Raw genomic sequence first — 26906 nt, 5'->3', positions numbered from 1 at the left:
AGCAGTGGTAACATGTGGCAGTGGAAAAGCACAATCAGCAAAAGGAGAGATACCAGCATCTGAGACATGACACACACTGCTGGTGGGACACTTTGGTGGTTTCCCAGGACCTGGTTGCTCCTTAATGGTTCTTCCACCAGGGAAAAGAGATCTGCTTAATTTTCCTGCCACTTGGGTTTTTCTGAAAGGAGTGACAGCTCATCTGAAGCTCCGCAGTCTCATCCCAAAGTCTGGGGGAAGGACCTGGCAGTTTTCCTTTGAAAACCAAGGCAAAAAGACATCAAGCTGTGGTTTTAGTGAGGCAGACCACTGTGTCCCTGTGTGTGCCCTTGGGGTTTGGCACTTGCTTGTCTTTTATGCCACTGCTCACAGGAGGTGTGTGTGTGCTGCTTGCGATGCATCACAGCTGGATGCAGTGCTGAGAAAGAATCCTCGTGGTCCCATCGTGGAGGAGCAGCCTTGTCTCTGAGGAACTGGGGCTCCTGGGAAGGCAAAACCTCAGGGACTGGCAAAACCAGTGCGGGCTGCTACAAACAGGGCCTTGGGGTGAGTTTTTCTCATCCTGCTCTCCCTCTGTGGACATGCACCAGCAATCCCAAAATCTTGCGCGGTGGAGATGTGGTAACATCTCGCCGCTGCTGCATGTGAGCCTGCAACCTCTGCAAGGGGCACTCAGCAATGAATGTAACAGTTAAAGAAGTTGCACATTTCTGAAATAACCTCCATCAGTTAAATAAACCCCAGAAAAATGGGGACAATTAACCAGCACTAATGTCCCATGACTAGTCTAAATTAATACTTAAGTGACAAATAAATTTATTCAGCTGAAAACAAAGGGCTGAATACTTTTCCATATGCTTAATGGAATATGGACACTTGAAGGCAATTGTTTTGTTGTACAATAAAAAATGCATAGCTGTTAAACAGACATGGAAGTGAGAAACAGAGCGGGGTATCATAGCCTGGTAGAGTTTTCTTACAAGAGAAAAAGTTTTTAAAGCCAACAATCCTGTCTAAACCCCACATAAAAACTTTTGCTTTTGTTTTGTTTTAAATAGAACTTCCTGGTCTAGTTTTCCAAATACTGTGTACCCAGAATACCACCTAAGGTCTGAAGGAGATGGAAAGGAGCCATATAGATACCCCAAAAATGGACTGCTCTCATGGCAGACACTGTATGTATAGGATGCCAAAGCTGTATTCAACAGGAAACCTTAAGTGCCTCAGGATTCATGCTAAATGATTCAGTCTAAACAGCTCTCACCAGCCCCTCAACTTCACATCTGTTTATTTCTGATTTAAAGTCCCTTACAACAGGAAGGGCGAGAGGTCGCAACAGTTGTGCGGTACCCTCAGGATCAAACCCCACGAGGTCCCTCAAAACAAGGTACCTTTCAGAGGTCAAACCTGGGCCACGACTATCAAATTCACATGGCATTTGATCACTCACAAAGATTTCCCTCCCTCCCATTTTTTCAGCTCTGAGAGCAGAGGATGTACGGAAGGAGCAGCACAGAGCTGCCGCGCAGCCGCCTCTCTCCCCCCAGCCGCTGCCGGGGAGCGCAGGGCAGCCTGGTAATGAGGCGATGGGGAATCACCCGTGCTTCCCAGCTCTCCCAGCACTGCAACAAGCTGATAATTATCCAGTAAAGCGACCTGCTGCTTGAATATAAGGCTGTAGAATTGAAGACGCCAGCTTATGTGTCCCACTACAAAGAGATGGGGATGGGGACTCAAGAGACATCACTGATAACTCCCAGCCCCTGCCCCTGCCGGGATGCTCAGCACAAGTAATTTTATTTTTTTTTCCCTGGATCTTCTCACCTCTAAAATAAGGTTAATAATTTTTTTCTCATACTCACAAAGATGAATATATAGCAAATCAGACCTATCTTTGCTAATTCAGCAATTAATGCTCTCACTTATAAGAAGCTGTTATGGAGACTGTGAATCTGGACAAAAATTGTTACAGTTTGCCTGCAGAAATTTAATGGGCATGGTTCATGCAGTTTCTATTTTCTCTTTTCCCCTCAAACATGTCTTTGAGGCACAGGAAGCATAAAAGGTAATTTTAAAAAAGATTTTTAACAATAAAAAAATCTATTTAAAAAGATATTTTTTAACAGCAAGGGCAAGTTCCCATTGGATGGGTTTATGAACGAAACTGGTAAATTCAGCAACACTGTATGACAAAAATGGATGTTTTTCTAAAAGTGCTCCAAGTTCACTGCAAGGTTTGAAGTTTTAATAGTATGAAATAGTAATTTCTCCCACTGTAGAAGTTAAAGAGGTGAATCCTATGGCCAGTGTTGCCAGTGTCAGATTACATAACTGTGGTAATTCCATTGGACCTTAACAGACACAGATCCCTGAATATGAAATGCCTTATTTGTGAATTTATGGTTTGGGCAGTGCTTTGAAAAGGATTTAAGTACAAAAAATCCCACTCTGAATCCATTGGCAATAGTAGTTGTCATGATATAAACTCTAATCTTGCACCAGTGAAGCCAAAGGAAACTGCCTCTGATGACAGGAGCAACAAGAACAGGTCTCCAGTGTGACTCCTCTGTTTTTCATCTACACAGTATCATTACCTAAGGCAGGTACAATTTCTTAGCGTAATTTTTTTCCATCCCTTAGAAAGACATATTCAAGACTTAGTGTAACTTCTAGTGTAGGAGGTAAATTTAAAATATTTGTTCCAGGCAAGAATAAGAATTTTTTTGTTTCAAAAGTGAAAAAAAAAAGGTAAAAGTCTTTTATTTTTCCTTTTGAAAGACCATTTCATTTTCAAACATACCTGACTTCAATCCTTGGTCTAAAATATCTAAACATAAGAACCAATTAAACAAAAGATTTGATTTCACCTGGTATATGAGTATTATTTTTTAATCAATGAAATCAAAAGTGTTTTGGCTTAGAGCTTGAAACTTTTTTTCATCTAAGTTCCACCATAAGTTAACAAAGTTTTTGAGCTCACAGGTTGTTGGCAGCCTCAGGGGACAAGGGCAACTTCTGGAGGGAGCAAAGTTGGGAGCTTGAGTACAGGAATTAGTTCTCAGATTAAAAGCTCTCCTAACCACATATGGTTTCTTATTGCATTTATGCTGCATTTAGCACAACACAGGTCTAGTTTTGGCTGACATTTGTAGCCACAACTGCAACACAACAACAATATCAATATTTGCTTTTAAAATGGAAAATAATTGCAAATTTTTATAAGTAAGGTTGCCCTCCACTATACAACATACAAAGAAGCAAGACATCAAAGGTAGAAATTAGGGTTGATATGGGACCTTCAAACCCAAATCAAATTAGTGTCTTGGGGAGAGATCTTTGATTTAAGCTTAATAGTGGTGATTTTTTCTCGGATTGTTTTATACTTAATCAGCCACACAACCCACGGTGCAGACATATGTTCCCAAAGCACATCAAAGCAAGTAAACATTCTGTTTCACATCCTAATATCCTTTTTTATCCAATTATCTTACTTACATGATCTTTTAATTTAAGTTCTGAAAGCCCACCTTTTCACACAAGCTTTCCTTTAGCAATGGAGGTAGAAGGATGACCAGCTCAGTTCTTGTGAGATACTCGCCAAAAAAACCACACAACGAATAAATCAAAGCACAGCAGATGAGTCCCTAAGATAGTTTCTTGAGAGATTAATGATGAAAGCCTTCAGAGAAGCAGGATATTTTAAGAAGAGGAACTTCAAGGAAGGTAGCTGAGAGGGAGAGAGGGAAGGAAAGGGAGAGAAAAGGCATAAAGGAAAGCATGGATAGAAGTGCAGGAGCCAGTAAAAGGAGTTCAGTGACAAAGCTAAGGAGCAGTGCAAACCTGGAGGCATGTGAGCTTCAGGTTGAAACCAACAGGCATGAGAATTTGATTCCAGTAGTCACTAAATTCAAGAGCTGGGGTATCAAAACACTGCAGGCTCAGGGCTGGGAGGGGATGAAAGCTGGGCAGTGGCATGGTAAGCTGGAGGAGCAAGCAAGGTGGGAAGCAGCAGGGAAAGAGATGCAGAGAGGTACAGACATGGACCAGATCCTGAGGGCAGATCTGAGGGAGATCTGAGAGGATTGAACATTGGTGTGGGGATGTGGGAAATGGGTGTTGTTGGAGAGATGTGTCAGATGTGACACAGCCATTTCTCTGCATCTGATTGTCTTCCCTTGGGACACATGTTGAGGATATTAGCACTTTCAAGTGAATACTTTGCTTGCAGCTGTGAAGACACTGGGCTTGGGAAAACAAATGGGAAGTGCATGTTTGTGGGGAAGAAATCTGAATTTTTGATCCCTGCCCAATGTCTTCTTCCTATGCTACTTTTGGGTGGCAGCTTCTCTCCCTTAAAAGGTAATAACATCCAAGTGCTACAGAAGGGTTTAACATTTAAAAGACTATTCCTATAGTACTTCTGAAAAGTCTCTTTTCATGTTATGCCAGCACTAACCCACTGAGGAGAGAACAAGCCAGTGGCAGCAACACCACAGCAATGGAGCTCATGGAAGAGTCAGGCAAACCATAGAAAATGCTTATTCATTCATTACACTTTAAGTCTGCCTTGGCTCCATACCCGTCATATCCCAGAAAAGCAAAAAAAGACCATTCCTCTTCATCATGACTGTAATACAATCAACTGGCTGCAGCATTACTCTAACCAATGTTAACTAACAGAGTCTATGTCTGACATCTATAATTTCATGTTAACAAATTAGGTAGACTCCTGCATTTCCTGGTACCTTGAATGCCCAAGAAGCTCATAACTTTTCTTTATGTGCAAAATGTCAGGGAAAGGGCAAACAATGTTATGCCAGAAGACCATAGCCAAATCACTTGGTTGGAATGTGCTGTAAATCACAGGGTGAACAGAAAATGAATCTTTGTTCCAGGACGGTGACTTCCAGCATTAATGCTTCTGCTAATATGCTTCTTTTCTATTGGGAATGCCCTCTTCCCATAATCCAAGGTCTTAGAACTTAAATCCTATAGCTAAACAAGACACCAAGGAACAAAAACCTACATCCAATTAATTACAAAAACCTGCAATGTCCTGCTTCTCTCTTCTAAAGTGCAGGGGAAAACCGCTGGTGTTCAGGCTTTGGACAGATGATGTGCTTGCTCTAAGCAGCAGCAAGCTGCCGTAACTAACTGGAAGTAACCAAAAAGCCATAGTTTATAAAGGGGAATAAAACAAAATGGGAACAGATACAGCACAGATCTCTACAAAGCCTTTCCAGACACAGCAGTCAGAGGAGCTCTGTCTGTATATAGAGGTGATTGTGATAGCTGCACAGAAACATCTCACGCACACACACACACACGCCAGGTATCTGCCTCTGGTGCATCACAGCACAAAGGAGGAAAAGACGTGCATTCCCATAATAACAAAGCTTTTGGTTGGGGCTCCCTGGGTTTTCCGCAGGAATTAATTTTACTGGCATTTGACACATTTTAAACAGCAACAGCACTCACGGTAACCTCCAAAGGGAAATATTCCTGAACAATATATAATAAATACATTGATTTCTAATAATAACCATCTGCCCTAAATCTTCTTGCTGACAGGTTTAGTTGGACCAAAGGCCCTTTTCACATCTACTTCATGACAGTTCCCATCACTACATAAAGACTTTGAAGTGCCCTAACGTGCAGTAAAATGCAAGATAACCTACGAAACTGTCAATATTTCTTCACTTCTAAAAGGAAATGCTAATGGCACTCAAAGAGCTCAAGATGTAACGTAAGATCTGATCCAGCAGCCTGGCTGATCTAACCAGCCTTTCCTTTGCTACAAGTATGCTGAAAAGCAAGCAATTATATGGTGAATAGCAGAACTAGGTAAAAGTTTTTCACTGATAGGAGTGCAGGGAATAAACCCTTTTTATTCCAAACAAGCTTTTCACTTGGAAGTGTCTGGAGTTTTCTGTACAAATAAGAAAATTAACAATAAATCAGCACTTCAACTTTAATTTCTCCTAATTTTAACCTATTATTTTTTCCTTTTCTATTTTTTTAATCATTAAAAAGAAAGTGAATCTGAATGAAACACAAATGTTTTAAAAATCTGGGCAACATCCAGCTAGGATTTAATTTTCCATAGGGAAAAGATGAACACAGTTCAGAGAAAGCAGAGTCTCGCTCCAGGTGACTGCAATAACCAACTGGCATTTCTCTACCAGCTCTAGCCTGAAATGTAAGACTGAGGAAGCCTCTATAGCAGGAGAAAACAAATGCAATAAACAGAAGCCCAGCCTTATTGCAAAACCCCAGCACTGCTCACTGCACTGTACAACTTCAACATGCTTCAAAGGAGCCAGGATGCTTCTCCCACCCCCCAAATCATCATCTCATGGTAAAAAAGATGAGGTGTTTTATATCTCATCCACCACGTAACCACCCGAAAAGCCTTTCTTCCAACACTCTTTTGCTCCCAGGTCTGTTGGTGTCACTGACTACAGCTGCTCTCCTGTTCTTCCATTTTTTCAATGGCACAGGAAAATAGAACACATTTATCAAGGAAGGAATAGGGATCTGATGTTCCCCAGCTGTTTACTGCTGAAAGTTTACACTAGTGCTTTTCAACCTGTGGTTTGCAAAACCCTTGGGAATCACTAAAACTCTTTCAGGGGTTGTGAAAGACAGCAAAAAAACCCTGCGAGCCTCTTTTTATGAGCCAAATTCACTATACCACATTTAACAACTCTGCTAGAAAATTTTTAGGGAGGCCATAGACTGTAACAGCTTGAAAACCCCTCATCGACCCATGCTTCTCAAAATCAATAAAAATTACACACAAAACATTCTTAGAGCAATCCCTGACCACCGCCCCAATCCATCCAACATTCACTGACGTCAGCTAGTGCTGGATGCATGTGTGTTTTAGGCAACTCCTCTACGTCGGCGCAGAGGTAACCCCATCTCCCATGTCAGCAGCCCTGTGTACCTACAGCAATACCTCCTTCCCAACACTCTGCAATGGGAGACCTGCGGGCCTCATCTTTCATTCTCTTATCTCATGCAGCTATTCCTTATGCAGACACATTTCTGTATACAAATCCCATTATACTTGACCCTCAGTTCACCCTGTTTCCATTACAACGCTGTAGACTCAACCAGACTTGCTCCAGTGCCAACTCCGTGCTGTCATTCCTTGCGCAGAGTGGTAATAAAGAAATCACTGTTTTAAGCTGACAAAGAACAGATTTCTTACTAAGTAAACACTGATGTTTTGGTAGGGAAATTAAGTTATAAAATTGTGTCTACAAAGGGAGACCATACAGATGGAGTTTGTTAAGAGACAGCAATACAGTCAACAGTGGTTAATTCAATTGCCTGCTACTTATCAGATTTTTTTAAAAAAAGGCTTATCCAGCTTTTGTAAATGCAAATGCAGAAAAGCATTTCAAAGAGCCGTTGTCATCGTAGCTGGAGAGTGATGTACAAACACACATGGCCTTTCGAGGTCAAAGAAGCCACCCTTGCGCATCCGCCGTGGCTGTGCTGGTGTCCAGTGGGTCTGGTGCTCTCCAGCCTGGCAGGAGAGGAGGTCTGAGAACAGACAGCTCATCACCACACCACCCCCCTGCAGTAGCTTCTGCCCTTAGGGCTGTGCCATGGCCTCATTTGCCCTGGCCACTGCTCTCTGCTGCCTCTCTGCCTGCATGGAGCCTCACATCAATATTAGATACAGCAGATCTTCAACTCAGGTTAAAACTGGGCACTAGGCTCAGCTGGGTACAAGTAGGAAATTCAGTATCTCCAGTCCTTAGCTGATCCTTAAATTATCCCAAACTGACCTTAAACGTTGCATCTGTCGCACAGCCACTCTTTACCCTCCCCTTTCCAGGGAACTGCAGCCGGATTTGGGGTGCTGCCTGAAAAGCAGGGGTTTTTTTACAGCATCAGTGCTGGCAAAGGCCCCCAGACATCCTACTCACGCTCACAGTTCTGGTGATTGTCCATACTGCTGACCCAGAAGGAGAAACGGGAGGATCCTCATCACTCCACAACTCTTGCATCTCACCAAACACCACTTCATGCTCCTCTTGTGGCATTTAAGTGGTGAGAGGGATGAAACCTCCAGCCCTGTTTCTGCACACTCTCAAACTATGCAGAGCCAAGGAAGAGACAGCTGCTGTCTTTGAATGGTCAACTGCAGGTGCTCAACTCACAGGTTACAGCCATTGCTTTCCACAACAGCAGCCAAAGTCTGTCTGAGATGGTACTCTAGGTAGTCTGAATGAAACCTCAATGCAATGGGGACAGTTTAAAATTACTAGAGAGTTGTGAGTTTCTTCTGAACGTTTTATAAGGAAGGACAGAGACAGTGATTTATTTTTTGCATAGGATAAAGTTCATTATAGGATTCAGCACGTTGCATGATGTAAAGCCTCAGGTGAGCCAAAAGGTGTTAACATTGTGTGCCCTTTAAATGATGCACTTATTCAGTAAAACGAGATGTGCTTAGGTTGGAACTATGTAAATACACTCATTTTATTAATATAAGGCAAAAAACTAAAAAAAGAGAGATTGCTGGATAATTAAGTCACCAAGTATTGGTTCTATTTAAAATTCAAGAGAAGGGATATTAAACATACTCAAATTTTAATGAAAAAATTTGCAGCAATTTTAATAATTTAGCACAAAATATTATTTAAACATTTCTCTCTGGTTTTTGAAAAGGTAAACACAGGGTCTTTGTACTGTGGTCTGGAAATGAGAAATCAGAACTGCTCAGTTGCAGTGGACTGCTTTACCTGTTTTAGACAACACAGTGGCAAACAAACCAAGCCTGGAAATCAAATCTAAGCTGAAATCCCAGCAGTGAGGTTTTCCATGTGGTAGCAGCTTTTGAAAGACCCATCAGTCATCTTTTTGCACCTTCAAGTACCTTTTGCAGCCCAAAGTGACTTCAGTGGGGTGTAAGCTCCCACATAGTTGCAGGAGTAGGATGCTGATGGGATTTTGATATCAAATACTTCTGTCTCAGAGTTTACTTTGAAAAGGACTTAAGGTCCTATACTTTGCATGTTTTGGGGTTTTTTTGTTTAGTTGTATCTGCTGCTTGATTTGTTAAAGTAAGCAAAGGATGTAATAGGTGAAAATAATGTGAATTTTTAAAATGTTTTACAGTTTAAATAATCTGTAGTGTTATTAGTAACCAAGGAAATCCAACTATCCAGATCTGAACTGTTAAGATTCACAATTCCCTTTGTGCACATCACATTACAGTACATGTTTTAAAGCTGTTCATAACCTAACAGGAAAATAATTTCTCTTACCCAGCATGCAGTACACATTTGGTACTCATGAAAGCTGTAAGGATTAATCAACCATTCATACCTGCTATAAAAGAGTTTCTAGCCAATAAAAAAAAGGTACAAGAATGCACAGGCCATTTTCTAAGGTCAGTCATAGAGCATCTGAGGGACAGAGCAAGTGCAAGAAGAGTTATAAGGACCTATTGGTATGAGATAAACTTTTAATTACAAAAGTCCCACTTGAAAGCTCTCATTCTGCTGTTCAATGATACAGGAGAAAAGTTTCATGAGCCAAAAATTAACATCAAATGCAGCCCATGCTATTGTACCCATGGATTTTTACCAGATTCCCTGGCTACACCATCTCCATCTTCTACCTTCAGACTTCAAGAAGAACTTCTAAAAATCTACAGTTTCATTTTAATCAAACATTTGTTCCTGGATGCCAGTGGCTCTTTCAACTGAAACTCAAATTTGATCAGGGGAGTGCAGACCATGATGCACTGTAGGCAAGGGGATTAACTTTCAGCCTAGCTTTCACCCAGTGAGGATGATAACAGGAGGAGGAGATCAGACTGAGACCTTGCACTGGTAAGTAAGGAAGACTACACACACACAACACATGTACGCACAAATCCTTACTGCTCTGAAAATTCACAGATTGCAGCAATTTCACTGGTGAGCATGTGAACCACAAAATTGCCCTACCTGGGAGAAAAGCCACCAATGAACACGAGGCTGGAAGGGTTGGGGTTGGGTTTATGAAACACAAAGCAATTAAGTCAATCACAGCAACCAGATCCTGGAAAAAGGCCAGTTTGGCAATGTAGTCAAAAACCAAATGAAGGGATAGGAAACCACTGCACCTAGTGCAAGATCTTAGGAGGAAGCACAATCTACTCTTCAGTGCAAGGCGCCTCAAGGAATTTTCTATCCCTTAGTTTGTGCTATTTACTCACTGAATCACCCTGGGAAAGGTCATTCACCCAGTATGCTGCACCAGAGTGACATACCTGAAGCAATGTGACATCAGTGCAGAAAAGCCTAAGTCTGCTCACCATCCATACTTATCAGAAACTGTCACACCATTCACCAGAAATGTGAATCCTGCTCTGCAAGCAACGAGACACCAGGATGATAGGATTCTGTGGTCCATCAGCACATCAGGACTTGAAGGGAAAGAAGTTACAGCTCACAGAGCTCCTACTTTCTTCACATTTGGCAGAAGCTTGCTCATAAAACAAACAAACAAACAAACAACTCTTTGAAGAGTTTCTTATTCTTGTGGTAACACTCGTCTGGGCACTGACAGGATTCAAACCAGACGCGGTCGAGGGAAGTCTGGAGTCATACCAGGTTTAGATCTCACATGCCAAGAGAGGTCAAGACCTAGCCAAGCCTTGAATTGATGACTTGCAAAGAAAATCCCAGGACACAGAGGAAGTGGTGTTGGTGGGAGAGTGCCTTTCCCTCTGACTCATTAGGAAACACCATGTGATGATGCTCTGGTGAGGAATATGAAGTGGTTGTCATTCCTATCTGCTATAGCCCAAAAGGCCAGTGTATTTGTCCTCTGTAAAGGTCCTGTGGAACTCTTAAAAGACGTGGTTTTAAAACTGGCTAAATTCCATTTTAGTCTCTTACATTCTGGTCATCACATCCCCTGAGGGAGGGTTTGAATTTCTCTAACTTAGCCTAAAAATTGTCTTGGTTATGTGTGCATGTACAATACCTTTTCCAAAGATGGACAGAAATCTATTGGGACGTTGGAACTTTACTATTTTTTCAAGTGAATAAAGTGGTTTGGGGTCTGCTGACACTGATTTCATTATGACTACTTCTCTGTTTAGAGACTTCTATTGGAAACAATATACAAAAAGGTAATAACCAAGCATTAACACGTACTGGATAAAATTTTGCAGATACCCCACTGTTCTTCAGTTCCTAGCAATACTTCTTACAGAGATATCAGCTGGGCTGGAGGACTAGGAAAAAAAGGAAAAACTAGAAATAACTTTTATATAATTTCTCCCCTGGGAACAAACTGCAAAATCTTTCTCACTGGTCTACAGATTATAGAATTATTCACCCTGACATGGTTCCTACAACAAACTAATTCTCATGCTGTACTGTGATCCCCAAGAGATGCCATCACAAAGTGCGTGCCTTGTGATCAGGGTAATACAGCAGCAAAGATCTCATTTCAGTTACTCCCAAAGAACTAAAAACATGATTGGCTCCCTGAGGGTCTTTTCAAACAAGCAGGACCAACACAGTCTGACCTGACCAATGGAGCACCTCAAACACTGCTAATTCCTTGAAAATTTGCTCTTCCTAGGAAGCAAACACCGGGACATTTTGTCCACACAGTAACTTGGTGGTTAGGCTCCTCCAAATTGGCCTGTTTGACTCCAGTTTTGGGATCTCTGTGATGATGCTGGACTCCCAGCAATACTATGGGGAAGTAACCACCACAGCTCTAGAGTCCCTCTTCATTGGACCTTGACTTCTACTTCACAAAAATTATCTAAAGAAACATAACTGAAGTAAAGCCTTTCATGAAAATGCCGGCAAATAATCCATTACTGTAACAGGTCTGAAGTCAACAACCAGGTTCAGATCAGCACAAGAAAAATTGCTAATGCGAACTATTTCTACAGCACAAATACACAAGCAGGATTTAGTACCATTTATTCTATGTTATCTTCAGAAGAACACCTCTCTTCAGGACAGTATGTGAAAATGAAGTCATCAGACCTAAACAGGCATTTCTAATTAAGCATATACTTACATGTTTTCCTAAATAGGAAGAGGCTTTAAAATGGTTCTCTAGCCTAGACTACTTTCTGTGTGACCCTCTGCATCATCAGCTCATGCCATAGTTCCTACCATGCTCTAAGGTGTCCCCCCCAAGTATCAGCTTAAAAAAATCATCAAAAGGCTCACATTCTCCTGATTCACTATCAGCTACCACTATCAATTCTATCAAAAACCAACCCCCCACATACCAACAGAGTGAGTGCAGGGAATGCAGTAAACTTGCTCTTGAAGTGGAACACGGCCAGCTGATATCATCTAAACCTTCAATATGTTTTTTTTCCATAGCACATCCTCCCACAAGATTTGCCATGTGCATGTTTGCCATTTGCTCCAACAAAAGAGAGGAGACAAGGCAGAAAACATACCCATTGATCCTACAGGAACTGTGTAACCTGGACATGCTTGCAGGATTCCAAGCATGCACAAGCCATCTCATTAACATGTTTGTGTTTTTTAAGTCCACTCCATCCATTCTATTAATTTTTAGGTACTTAACTCCTTTAGTAGAGTTGGCTTTAGTGTCCTGAGTTTCAATGGAGGCTGAAGGAGTTTGACATAAACTGTGATGTTTGAAAAACCCACTGAGGCTTTGCATTACTAGCACTTGACAAGACAGCTCTAAGAGTCAACAGTATTTGGAAACCTACAACACTCACTCTCAAATATTGTTAGCCAGACCCAATACAATGAGATTTATGATCTAAAATAACACAGAGACCTTTAAAAATTTGACCCTTGAGAATGCTCTAGATTTTATCTGTTAGTTGTCTATTTAATATCACTGGTGAAACATAAAAGAATGGGAAAGAAAAGCCTCCAAGGCAGAAAATTGTGTAAAATCACAAATTCTCAAAATGGTCTGGCACACAGAAGAAGAACATACATACGTGGTTTAGTGTCAAAGCCAGGGATTTAGAAAGCCCACTTAAATGCACGCACTCCCACAGGAGTGCTGTGCAGATCTGAGATTTGCCAGAGTAACAGCACCCAGTTCTGCCCTTTGGTTTGTGCAGATGTGTCTGTACGGCGTCAGCTCCACGCAGGGTACGCAAATCCAGAGTTCTGCCAAATAGGGTCCTTTTTTTTATTAGTATTATTTTTTTTAACTTTCCCCCAGCCATCTGGGTGGTCTGAGAATCAGACCCAAAATACCTTGGATCCCTCGAACCACATGTTCTAATCCCAGCAGAGTTGACTCAGTCCTTCATCCATCCAGGGTAAATTGACTTCTCTGCTCTTTGCTGCGTGGGGGAACTTTTGGATGAGATTTGAAAATTTCCGCTCTGTATGGACATTAAAAATCCTACATTTTTTTGGCCAGTATCACAAGCCAGCATTCCTACCATTAGTTTTTATCTCTCAGCACCTTGTGTGATTTGTTCCCCTTGGCCACTGATAACTGGGAATACAGATTAACTAGCACCTGAAAAGGGATGTGCCACAGGCTTCATTCCACAGGCCAATGGGATGGATGAGGTTTGGCCATTTATCTTCACACACACTGGAAGGATTTCAGAGAAATGCAGTGAAAATGAGGAGGCTGAGCAGACTGATATTCGACTATATGCTGCAGGCTGCAGCCTGGCCAGAGAAGGGAGGAAGGATATGACAACATGCAGCAAATATCTGGTGGGATGTGTTACACAAGGAGGTGTGCTAGGACCAGGAGGGTGAAATTCAGGGAGAGAAAAAATGGAGGGTGGACCAGAAAGGTGAACTGTATGAAGAGCTTCATATACTGAGAGAGGATTTGCTACAGGATAGAGTAAAAGTTCAACCAAGAGATACAAGACCAGAAAGGGGGAACCCACACACTCCTGTGCTGTACAACAGAATGTGCTACAGAGAAGCAAAACACCGCAACAGGTTCCATCATCTCGTCTTCATGACTGTAAGAAGCTGGTGAGAGGTGAAATGTCATCTAGAGAGGGGATTTATTTAGGATTAAGAAAAAGAAGAGGCCAGGAGGGGCAGTGGTCTCCATTTAGCTGAGAGAAAACTTGAGAAACAAATTCAGAACACTGGAGTTTAAAAGGGCAGGAAGTTGGCACTGAACATTTATCCATTTTCACAGATGCTGAAAGCAGTGGAGAACGGGCAATCCTATTGAGATAGCTTCTGAAAGACACACACTCTCTGTTTAGAAACTCTTTAGAAAGCAGCAGGAGAAGTGAGTTCAAATAATTTTTTTTCTAAAGCACAAGCTTAACAGCGGATAAGGTGGAAGCATGAAGTCACTTTTAATCTACTATAAAGTGAGGTAAGCAAAGGGATTATCACTTAAGACTCGCTGACATGAAGCTCTGAGAATGACATTTAAAAGCAATGGTGGATTATAGAGTGACATCATATTAAATGAACACATGCCAGAGGTTTACATAAAAGACCTCAAAGATCATGCTTTTGTTCTCAATACTAAAACGTCTTAGCCATTTTTACACTTCTGGTGGTGATTAGGCTAAATTAGAGCTGCAGTTTTTCACAGCACCAGCAACTTGGTGGCCCAGATCTTCACTAAGTACTAGTGGGCACGACTCCATCTGAGCTCACCAAGGCCCTTCACTCCAGTTCAATGTCACTAGTGTTCAGCATCTGAATCCAGCCCAAATGTTTCTAAGTTCGATCTGTGTTTCATTGCATAGTTTAGTGACTCTGAACCCTGAAGTCACTCTGGACTTCAGGTTTGAGTCATTCAAAGTATTCTGACAGTTGTTTAACTAAACACACATGACGAAAATACCCTGAATTTAAGGAATGGCATAGATGTGCAGATTTCTCCCATAATGGAATATGCTTGAAAACTGTTAACAGGGTTCAAAAGAGAAAGCTGTGGGGTTTTGTGTTTGGTTGGTTTTGTTTTGTTTTGTTTTCTGTTTGTTTGTTTTTGTTTGGTTGGTTTTTGTTTTGTTTTTGTTTTTTGTTTTTTGTTTGGTTTTTTGTTTGTTTTTGTGGGGTTTTTTTGTTTGTTTGTTTGTTTTTTGTTTTTGTTTTTTTGGTTTTTTTTGTGGTTTTTTTTCTGTAGAATAGTTTATCAGATTGGAAAAGCCTACAGAAACATTCTATCCCTGATGAGTGTTTTGGATTATGTCTGCCCCATTTTCAAAAGACCTGATCAGCCTGTCCTCCCAGTGAGGCCAGAACGTGCTAAGTGTGTACCTTCTCAGTTTCTGCACAGGTAGGCAGCGCTGTGGACTTCCTTCCTGATGTCTGAAAACATGCTACAAGCCCAATCTGGGAAGCCAAAGGAGTCGCAGACTACCTGACTTTGCTTAGCTCTCAAGACATCAGAATGCCATGACGGCATTTTAGAGATGGGAAAAATAAAGCACAGATGGAATTAAAGCAATTTTTCCAGCTCCCAAAGCATGACAGCAGCAGCCCAGTATTTAATTTGTGGTCTCCTGGAGATGGATCAAGTGACCATCAAGTATTAATCTTGGTATTGACAATCCCCCAAATCACCTCATGTATGTTACCAAAGAGCCACCTAAAAGCAACACACTCCTGCTAATTACAGAGGTTTGAACCAGCCTTCTGGAGGGGACCAGCCTCTGCAAACCATTGAAAACTCACACATTCTTATTTTCTTAAATAAATAAAATAAGCATGTGGGAAAGAAGGGGACAAAATAAATTGGATGTGGGAGCCCCCAAACCTGTTTCCCAAATGAGCAATGTATCTATTTGGTGAAAGTCGTAAAACTTTGCAAAACACATAAGAAGGCCTCTCTGAGCAGCTGTTTGCTTTGACTCCGAAGGGAGCTCGCTCTGTCTCCTAAGCAGCACAGAACCATCAATCATGGCCTGCCAAAGATTTTCTACTCCAGTAGCAAAGTAAATATGAAAACACACAGGTTTTATTGGTGTGTACATTCTGTGGCTCAGACGAGCGGCATCCTTGCTGCAGGAACAACCACTACCAGGGGTCCCATCCCAAACTGCCTGACAGGATCCCAGCTGCTGCCTCGTGGGAGCTGTGTCCCATGGAGGCTAACTGAAGGCACTTTATGCATGCCAAATAATATACAAAAGCGGTTCCAAGAGCGGTGCAAACAGCTCCTCTCTGCCATGGAGCCATGAATCCCCCTGTGTGGAGGGGCTGACAAAGAGGCCCCAACAGAAAATGAGGAGCACCATCAGGTAAGCCCTGGCAAGGCTCATCTGAAGCGTGGTCAGGGCCACGGGGCACTCGGAAAATTTCACTGCAAAACTCCAACACGCCTTCACTGTGTGCATTGGAAGGGAGACTTTTCAAAGGATTTCTATCCGGCAAAATTGATGGGGGTTTGTGTGTGTTTTTGTAGAATGGGAACAGCAAAAGGCACATCTGTGACAATAACAAATTCCAACTCTAAAGTAAGAGACACTAGTGTTTCTAAAAGCAGTTATAAGATGATGATGATTATTTTTTGTATGGCTAAACAACATATTTTCCCTTAACCTCACTTGGCCTCCCTTGGCTGAATCTCACAAAAAACAACAAAGGAAAGAGAAAACCAGCCTGAAACAGATATTCAACATGGAAAATCTTGGGCTCGACATTAAATTTGGCAAATTTGTAAACACTTGAGACATGGTCTTGTTATGATGAAAAGTTCAACAGTCACCTTGCCTGCCTGTGAATTACTCTGCCTAAACAGTTTGGGAGCATTGGAACTGGTCCTGAAAAGGTATTCTGTAATTTTTAACACAGTAAAAACAAAACAAACTTCAACAAGGAGGGGTAATAGGATCAGATAAAGAAAAAAAGTGTAGGCTGGATATCAGGGAAAATCTGTAATATAATAAGATCTCAGGGAAATGGAAGAAGATCCCTGATTAAATGAGATAAAATCCCTAGCAGAGGGAAATTAAGGGCAACTCCACGTTATCATGGAGATGGAATCTTCTCTATGTTTAGGTCTTTGGGACAATTCAGTCCTCATGAAAGCCATGGAATTTGTGATTATCAGCGATGGGGTTTTTTTTACTATTTTTATTTGTGGACAGAAGAGCAACAACAATATTTTGTTAATAAATAATGTCAGAACTGCATCCTAAAACCAGGATGTTGGTAGAAAAACAAGGTTGCTTTTGTTTGTTACACTGCGTAATGCCTGATGGGTTTTAACCACAGTTTAGGAGCTACTGTTAAAAAGCTGCTTGCTGAGTCAAGCCTAGGCATGCTGTTTACAAGGGTTAGCCCCGAAGGCTCTTGCATTGGCAGGGACTTTTAAGCTGAGCTAAGTAGTTTTTAGCTATTTTTGTTGTGCTTTAAAAAAAAAAGTTGAGTGTAGCTGAGCACACCAAATAGTGGGGAGTGCAGGGGAGCTATCAGTAATCACCTCTGATATCTGCCAGCAGCTTTCCTCTGGAGTCAAGGGTTTGGTCTTGCAAAGCTGACACTGAGTCCCCTTAGTTTAAAGTAGATAGGAGTTATTGCAGAGACCAGGCCCCAGTGGAATAGGGTTTTTCTGAAGAAGTTCACTAAAATACAAAGTATCCTTTTTGTTTTAAAAGAATCCCTTCAATCTTATAAAGTGAATTTCTCTGGTTCAGCTTTGGACCTGCAGACACACCCTGGCTGATGACTTTCCCTCCAATAGTGCTGACCTATGTTCTACCTACAACCAGCGGTAAAGAGTGAAATTCTGACAAATCAATAAAAGCTGCATGCAGAAAACAAATGTAACACCCACCACTGCTCTTCCACAGAGCCTGCGGAGAGCTCAAGGATCATTTGAATGAGGTACTTTATTTTTCCAGACAAGCCAAGCAAGCACCATGATTCTGTCACACTATTATTGATGCCAAAAAAAAGTCCAAAAATGAAAGATGTCCAAAAATGCACCACCAAATAAGTAAAAACAACAGAAAAGTTGTACAGAAAAGTAGGTTGTCCTAAGGACTGCAGAAACACTGGAACACCCTGAAAAAAATAAAAAAAATATACTTCAAGGAAACACCAACAAAATCTGCTTCTGGATGTACATAATAAATCCTCAGTCATTTGGAAGAAGACTCAAGTCCCGAAAATTATTTGTCATGCTACTTAACAGTGATATCACTGAGACAGAAGGAATGACAACACTGAAGAGAAATGCAGCAAGTCTTTCAGGCCCATCTTGGCACACGGGTCTTTTATTACTTGAGTTTTCCACATTCCTATCTATGTTCCCAAGAAAAGGGTCCCACAGGTGGTCCTGCTCAAGAGAGCCTTGCAACTGGAGTTCCCTCCAGTTAAGAAAAATAATGTATGTTCTCATTAGGCCAAATGCAAACAGTGATGAAGGGGAATGCACTGACATGTCACATCGAGCAATCAGGAAACAAACCTTTGACATAATGCAGCAGGCAGATAATAAGACCCCATAGTTAGCAACAAATGAGACTGCACTTAATTTGCTGTGCAATGTTCACATAATTAGATAAATTTGGTACCGTCAAGACAGCAGACGGCTAGAATATGGACTTGATGAATTGGGGACTCTCTGTCAGGCACCGATCACATTAATCATAAAGCCAAAATGCAGTGACACAATTTTTCTTCCAAACATTTGCCACAATTTTCTAGAGTGAAAATATGTATGTGCTCTTTTTTCTTTTTTTTTACGTGTTGTCTGCTTTTAAAACAAGAAGGATTGATTTCTGCACCATCAGATGGAGTACAATTTCTGGAGGCTCAACTGTCTCCGCAAAGTCCACCCACTCTACCGAATACGAGCCACGCAACCACTAAGTATGTTCTAGCCCAGCTCTACCACCATGTTCTGGATGATTTCACATTGGAGATCCTCCAGCAAGGAGGGTGAGTGCTTTGTTATGACCTCCAGAGACTGGACAAGAGAGAAGAAAGACAAAAGAAAAGAAGAATAAACACTAGAGCAGTAAAGGGCAGGACATGAGGTTAAGATAGTTGCAGATAAAATTTAAAGAGGAAAAATGATTGAGAGACTAACTCCACAGCTGCTGAGAATTTTCCCAATGTGGTTGTGCCATAGCACAGGGCATCTGGAAAATAACCAAACAGAAGTGGCGTTCCCTTGACCCTAAAAAACAACCGCAACCAAGAAGTACTTGGCTGCTCAGCTTTGGTGCTTCACCAGCCACAAAGGCACCTTTCAGGGCAGTGCCCAGGTAGTTGCAAAGAAGATTATGTTTCCTCTTCTAAGATGCACAACCAAGTTTTCTCTCCAGTACCCTGCAAGTTGGTTTTGTGAGAGGAGCTGCTGGGAAGGTGAGGAATCACAAAGAAGAAAGGCAATAGTTGTTTGCAAATAGTTATTTGCCAACAACTGTACCCAAATACTAAGCAGGATACTTGGTCCACTGATAGACAAATGTGATCAATGCTAACACAACAGATTATTAATATTGGTGCAGATGAACTAAAGCCTGATCTGCCAGTGCTATACATTGGCCAGGGTTGAGAGCTGGAAAACTTCGAAAAGATAAAATAAAATACTGGCTCCCCTTACTGGGAATATGATTCACAGGTACATAGCATCAGCTGGCAAGCTCTTAGTTGCATTTTGGAGAAAAAAACTGCTGTGGAGCCCCAGCATAGATAAAGTGCATCCAATGCTTCTCATGAGGAGTGAAGGGGAGCACTGAGCACACAAATAATGTGTGACCAACATCAGAACATCTGCTACCCTCTCTTCTAACCACTGATTTTAATACTACCCCTTTCAGAAGTCAGTATGTGCTTTATTAGCCAGAGCTCTGCTTTATTAACTACCTCCTATTATGTTGTTTTATTATTCTATCTTTTTCTACAATTTTTGCATGTACTTGCATGCAAGATCAGAACTATTTCATTCATCTCTCTTATCCCCCCCCAATTCCCATGTTACCAACCTGCTTTGTCATTTCTCTTTTGCACTCTGTATGTAAGGAGCTGCTCTGCCCCTTCAAACATCCAGTCAAACTGACTGACAGCCAAAAAGACAATGACTTGTCTTCTGCTAGGATCCAGGGGAGTGCCCTATCATTTATTTCCTGCAGTATTTTGGAAGCGGAATAAAGCCCTGGTAGCTGTGGGACTCCACAGATCTCCTGGCTCCTGCTGTCTGCATTACTTGCCGCCGAGGGACTGTTCCCCTGCTCACACCTATCCAGAAAAAGTACAAGTAGCCACGGCAAAGCTGGGTGAGCACTGGCCAGACAGTGAAGCCACAATAGGACTCCAGAGGACCAAAGGAGAGTTTTGTAAGTGATGAGTCCTAGTTGTTCTTCCCTTGCTCTACTTACAAAAGGTTCCCAGTCCTTACTGGTTCCCCTAAGCCAAGTGCTCTGGGACCTGTCCCTCACCAGATGTCTGGGCACTGCATTACAGCTGCGGGTTGAAGGATTTTGGGATGGCTGTGGGACCACCAACCCCATTACACTGCTCCTCATCTCCCACGGGGATGGTGCACTTCAGAGACAAGAAGAAACCCTTCCAGCCACATGGTTATTACAACCTCTGCTCACATCTCTGCTGGCTCCATTTTCCTTGCCCTGTTCAAAGCTTACAGGAGGTGAACCCAGATCTCTCTATAAACATCTCCTTCAAGACATCAAGGACTATTGACCTGTCATGTCCTGGATGAGGAGATTAACCATGAATCACCCTCTCAGCGTACAGGTCCTGACTGGCACCTGTGCTCGCTGCCCATCAGGTGCCCTGGGGAGGCAAGGTTTTCATGAGAAGGCCACCACCAAAACCCAGAGTCCTGCCCCTCCGGAGTGGACACCCACATGAGAACCTGGCTTCTTACCACATTTTAGAAAACACTGCCCAGCCCATTCGGGACGTTGTCCAGTGAAATCAAACTGAATTATGGCATTCCTGGCAGCCTTTTGCCACTGTCCTCAGAGCTGGCAGGCAGGGAGGAATGGTACACAAGGTCTCCAAAGGGAGGGACCGGTGCTTGGGTCTTTGCCAAGATGGTGACAGAAATGACCCAGGCAAGGCATGATGTGAGAAACACGGCGGGTGCAAAAACACAAGTCAAGCCTGTTCCTGGGACCTGAGCTGGATAACAACAAAGAAGCCCTGTACTCCCATCCTGCTGCTATAGGGCACTTCTATAGGCTTAACAGAGCTGTAAAGCATTCCTGCCAGGGAGGTCAGTATTGTCACTGGATGGGGACAATGAGGTGGAGGGTGGCCAGTACGGCCAGCTTGCCAGAAGGACAATAAGTCCCTGGGACTTTAGCAGTGGGATTCTGCATACTGCATGTGGCTGACACTTTAGCAAAGCATGGAAGTGGAGGTGCAAGACTTACCCGTGGATAGCGTGGATAGAGTGAGGTTCGTAATGGTATCGTCCTTCCTGGTGGCGCATGTCAATTGGCAAAGGAGCGTGGAAGGCCGGAAAAATGTGCTGCGGCACTGTTATGGGGAATAGAAGAAAAAAAAAGGGACTTCAAAAACTTTTCCTTCCCTTTTAAAACAATTTCAAAGGCACTAAATCTCCATGAATTTCAGAGCAAGAGCAGTGCAAGACAAGGGGTCTTCATGATATCAGCGCTATCATACACCAGAGAAGTGGAATGAATAAATAATCAAAGTCATGCGGAGAAATCCTACATCTTCGACATAAAAGATCTCCAACAGGGTTTTTGACAAAGACAAGCAGCTAAGCGCTCTTTGAACTTGAGGAGATTATAGCAAGCACCAAGGAAAACTAGACTTGCAACGCAAATCAGACTCAACAGAGCCTGGTGGGATCCAAACCTGCATCGTCCCTCAAGCCTGGAGTGGCAGCAAACACTGATCCTGAAGGTCTGTACACACAAGTTGAAAATATTTACCTAAAAATATAACAGCAAGAGCAGTGCTAATGCAGAACGTCTAGGCAGTCAAAAGAGGCTCAAAAGCGCCTACTGCCAGGTTCTGAGAGAGAAGCCCAAATTGCTCTCACTTGTAATCACTTGAGGCCCTATTTTTTATTCATTTGAGAAGCTTGTTTCATCTTTGATGGAAAGATAAAGTGGTCTCAAAAGGCACCGAACACCTACATTGACTTATTAAATCTACAGGTTTTAATATTTATTATTGACCCCAAAAGTTAACAGCGAGAATATTTGAGTGAGTTGAGCTGATGGAAAATTCATCAGGTTATTTCTCCTCGCCACCCCCAACAACGCTGCCTGGCTGCCTGGGCCCTTCCTGCTAAAATTACAGAAGCTAAAGAAATACAATTAGCAGAGCCTCGACAGCAATACCATACGACCGCAATAGCGATACCGTACAATCACCCTCTGATAGGGCTCAGCGCATCTGTAAAGATGCCCCTTTCTAGATTTGTGGCGGCGATTGGCTTAAAGATAAAATGCTGGTCTTGCTCTGCCTTTACAAACAGACAGAAGTTCTTCGCTAAACATAACTTAATATCGTTGCAGGTTTTCCCATTCCTTCTCTGGTTTCTTGGCCTTTCTGTCTAACTGGAGACTAAAAGCAAAACAAAACCAACCTCCTAAGTGAGCATTTCAAAACCCAGTCTGTGCTCCACATTTCACTGTGACTTGCCTCCGCGACAGGTACCATCTCTCTGTAGAGTGGGGAAGCACCATCCAAAACCAAAGTGTCAAGGCTTGGGCCAAATCTCTCGCTGATGCTCAGCAAACTCCAGTAAGCGCCAAACTCTTTTTCTATGAAAGACTTAAAAGTCAGCCTTTTGCATCTGTGACTCCAGCTGCAACAGAGCTACTCTGACTCCGTCCGGTGGGGATGTGCTCCTCTTGGGTCCGTCGCGCAAAGCCTGCGTGTAATCCTCATATACGCCTTTCCCAGCATATCAGCCGGAGGATCTGAGGCTCCTACTCCCATTGCAACGTACAATCCCTGAGCACAGTGCAGCACAGGCGCCGTCAGCCAGGCTGCCGGGAGAGGTGAGAGACTACACAAAAACAACCTTCCTGCCAACTCTGCTGAAAGGCGTTAAGCGAAGGTAGTCGGGATGGAAAGTATTTAAGGCTCTGCAGCAGACTTGCTCTCTGTGCTCCAGCAAAGGGCTGGCACTTCACACTACCTGATACACTGGGAGCATTTTTGCAGCTCGCCTAATGTCAGGACACAGTAGAGTAACTGTTAACCACCTCCCCCACTTCTGCTCCCCTCCCCTCCTCTTCCAAAAGCAGCTCAGGGAAAGAATGAACTCGCATCCTTTAGGATTTGCTTTGGCGGGAGGAAGATTCACCCTTTAACCATTCTGAGTAGGGATGATCTGTTACATAAGGACACTTGTAAGGAGTCTTCATTTTAAGAGGTAACTAGTGTTTTTCCAGGTCAAAAATACACCACATTTGAGCTGTCACACACCATCCCCTGCTCCTGCAGCACAGTAAAGCCTCTGGTCTCCCCGAATCATGCTCAGCTGAAACTGCTGCCCAGGCCGGCAGACAACCTAAAGCTACTGGCCTCCTCCCTGGGGACACTGCTGTCCCCAGGAGCTTTTACATTGTCACATACAAAGCATGGTCACAAAATTAACTGGCCCTGCACAGACATCCAATGGCAGACAACATCTCTTCCAGCCTGAGGCCCTAGGCTGGGCTTCCTGCAGCGCTCACCCCCATATTTATGCCATACAAATAAACCCAAAGGAGCAGCATCACTTCTGTGGTCCTGGGATCAACTTACAGCCCTTGCTCATGGCACCCCTATAGGTGAAGTTTACCAACCTCCCAAAACAAGGTGGCCACTCTGCCAGTAATGGACAGGTCCAGGGCTGAGTTAACCCCCAAAGTGCAGGAAATTGTGAACTGACATGGGCTGAAACTGTATTTGCCATTATAGTTGAGTTTTAATGATACAGATAATCATATCCTAATCCTATGGCCCATTCCCTAGAGCAGTTTAATTTATTAATAATGATTAAACTACTAAAACCAGGTCAAACTGAATATCTTAAAAGCCAGGCCAGTTATGTTTTACTTTGTAACTGTGCATTCGTACATGATTGATTGCTGAGATAATATTGGAAATTTTTGTGCTAAAAGAGTCTTTCCCTGTCATCCAGGAAAGCTGGGAAATAAAAAACACAGACTGTTTGCTGCCTGGCCTCCTTTCCTAGCTATCTATTGATATAAAAATGACATCTCCCCCTCACACCTCTGCTTATTAATGGGAGAAAAATTTCCATGAACTTTCTCCCTCCCACTGACACTGCGGGTTTGTTTTTAGCATTTCAACCTACTTGGTCCATGGGAGGGGCAGTAATACCTCTGCCTTGGGCATCTGTTTCACACTCCCATTTCCAAACCCACCATGTGCCCTGTGCTCGGCTGCCACTAATGATGAGGGGAAGGGTTGTTTTTTGTGACGTCCCTTTGCAATGTTCCAGTTCACAACTTCCCTTCTGCTTCCCTGCCTGGGAGCATCAGCCAAGCCTACAGGATCCAGTGGCTGGTGCTGTTCCTTTTTATTCTCTTCCAGGTGCTTGGTCAGAAATAATGAATGGTTTTATAGGCAATCAACTACCAATTCATAAACGTCAGCCTGGCTCTGCTTCTTGTTCCCACCCCTCCAGAAGAGGACTGAGAGCTGGCAGCAGGACAGGAACACATGCCGTTAACAAAGATGGATGTTTTACACATAGGAGTTAAAAAGACAATTATATTCAATTACTTCAAGTAAGTTACGGTGATGTATTCCTGAATAGCCACAGGAAGGGTAATATAATGATTAGGGCAATGAATTTGCCAACTTTAATCTAATCAAGACGATCTTTTGTTTAGCATTATCTGCTTTGCAGTGGCAGAGGATTTACCAAACCCAAGCAATCTTTGCAGATTTAACCCCAAAGCTGCCCAATTAGCATTAATGATGATTGTTTTACACAAGAGGGAGGAAGGTTTTAGCAGGAGGCCTGGGGAAAGCTGCCTCCCAGGAAAAAGTCGGGCCACACTAAACCATGTAGTACAATACACTGAGGCACAAAGGCACAACAAGGCATCCCCCAGAAGTCCCAAGCACTGGAACCACGGATAAACACTTCCTCTGGTTCCTGCTGAAGGAAGAGAAACTGAAGAACACATCAAAACCAGCACCCAAGGGGAAGGGACAATGAGAAAACAGGGTGTTTTCTTTAGAAATAACACAGTTCTACAAGTTGGAGGCACACAGCTCCCAGGGTGAAGTACGGCGGCAGAGAGGCGAGGCACAGTCAGGCGGCCCCACCTTCCACCCCGCCGCAGATCCTGCAGGAATGTGTCTGCTCCACTGTGCCATTTGATAAGGGGAAAGACGCTGCTACCTGTCCCCACTTGTCGGAGCTGATTTTCTGGCCAAGGTTTATGAGCAAGACACAGACCTCCCACTGCTGTATTCTCATCCTCATCTATTCAAAGGCCAGCCAACCCTCTGGCTTCAAAGAGAAAAGATATGAGGCAGAAGCACAGGTTTAAAGGGGATGTCCCTTTGCCGAAAATCCCAGGAATCAGGGTGGGAGACATCAGAAACAGGCATTTTTTGAGGATGATGCAGGCTTTTGATTATCTCCACAGATAAACCTGTGCTTTAAGAGAAACACAGACTGCACATATGGGTTTGTACAGCAAGCAAAGGAACCGTTTTGACATCGCTCACAGAAGAACCTCTTTTTTAGCTGCCCAAAAAAGAAAATTAGGAAGGGTTGAGTAAGCTTTTTCTATTCCAAATACTTCAGCTTACACATGTGATTATGTATAAAATAAAATAAAATTATGGAAAAAGAAAAGAAATCAGACACCCATCACCCCCCCTCCCTCCCCGGTGCTGAATTGGGTTCCATTTGAAGTTTGCTTTTACAAAAAAAATTCAGAAAGGCCTTGAGAAAGGATTTAAAGAACGTCTACTGTTGGCTCTTGCAACTGGGGTGCTGCAGCAAGACTGTTTGGGAAGAGATCCTGAGAAGCGCCCCCACGCACACCCTTGTTACCACCAAATATGTTCTGGGCTCCCCTTGCTTTATCTGAAGTACATGAAAGTTGCACAGGACATCATGTGGGCAAAAAAAATATGGTTTTCTTATCAATGTCCAACTGTGGGAACAAGCAGTCAAGGCTCTAAGTGGGTTTATTTGCCATCAGAAATAGTGCATAAGCATTTTTACAATCAACAAGGAATTTGTTGAGGAAAAAAGATCATTGTCTAGATAATTCAGTACCTGTAGTGCTTTTCTCAACAAATTTGCAGAAACACCCCTAAAAAATTAACATCTTATAAAAGAGGAAACACAAATACCGACTTCTTGAGGTGCATTTTGGCTTTATTTCCTATGGGGTTAGTGATGCATGGGACACACCTTTCATAAAGGGATCACAAGCTACCTTGCAAAGACTAACAGAGCTTTGCTTCTCCTTAGCAAGGGAAGCAAACATGCATTTGAAACACAGCCCCATTTTTTTACCAGACAGGGGCTGAAACAGGGTAATGCAGAATAACTTGCGCAAATCTACACAGCCAAACAAAAGCAGGTTACCCAGTGAACCTCAATCACAGCAGGCAGAAATTGCAACTTTATCTCTAAAAGGCTTCAGAGCCCCAGCGTACTGGATGGATTCATGTTAGTGGGAGAAAAACTTTTCCAGACAACAGTTCACACACTCCTGTCACTGAGATGTCATTAGCAACTGTGTACAAGCAGCTGACACAGAAAAGAAAAGGGAAAGGATGTCCTAGAGGATGCTGGTGAGAGTTCACCAGTGGTTCCACAGCAGCAGCGCTGTGCTGTCACTGGGCACACCCCTCTTACTGGGGAAGGTGGGATGCTGCTGGTGAGACACAGCAGCTTACAATAGCTTTTGCCTCTTTTTTTTTTTCTCCCAGGTCCACCTTCTTTGAAAACGATAACAGGGGAGTAACTGCTGT

At 42.8% G+C, this 26906-nt stretch overlaps 1 protein-coding gene across 1 annotated transcript in view; it reads right to left on the bottom strand.

The window, feature by feature from the left end:
* The window catches only part of GLI2 (GLI family zinc finger 2), a 191186-nt gene that overhangs the window by 45753 nt on the left and 118527 nt on the right, over positions 1–26906 (bottom strand). Inside the window, exon 3 of the mRNA XM_027725639.2 lies at positions 21338–21443. Coding sequence (XP_027581440.2) covers positions 21338–21443 — 106 coding nt within the window. The remainder of the gene's footprint in view (positions 1–21337; positions 21444–26906) is intronic.

Source organism: Pipra filicauda, unplaced genomic scaffold (assembly GCF_003945595.2).
Source record: "Pipra filicauda isolate LSUMZ 115617 unplaced genomic scaffold, ASM394559v2 scaffold10_size6260569_pilon, whole genome shotgun sequence".
Lineage (NCBI taxonomy): Eukaryota > Metazoa > Chordata > Aves > Passeriformes > Pipridae > Pipra > Pipra filicauda.
The sequence above is the reverse complement of the archived record's forward strand: the minus strand, read 5'-3'. Positions and strand labels throughout refer to the sequence as shown.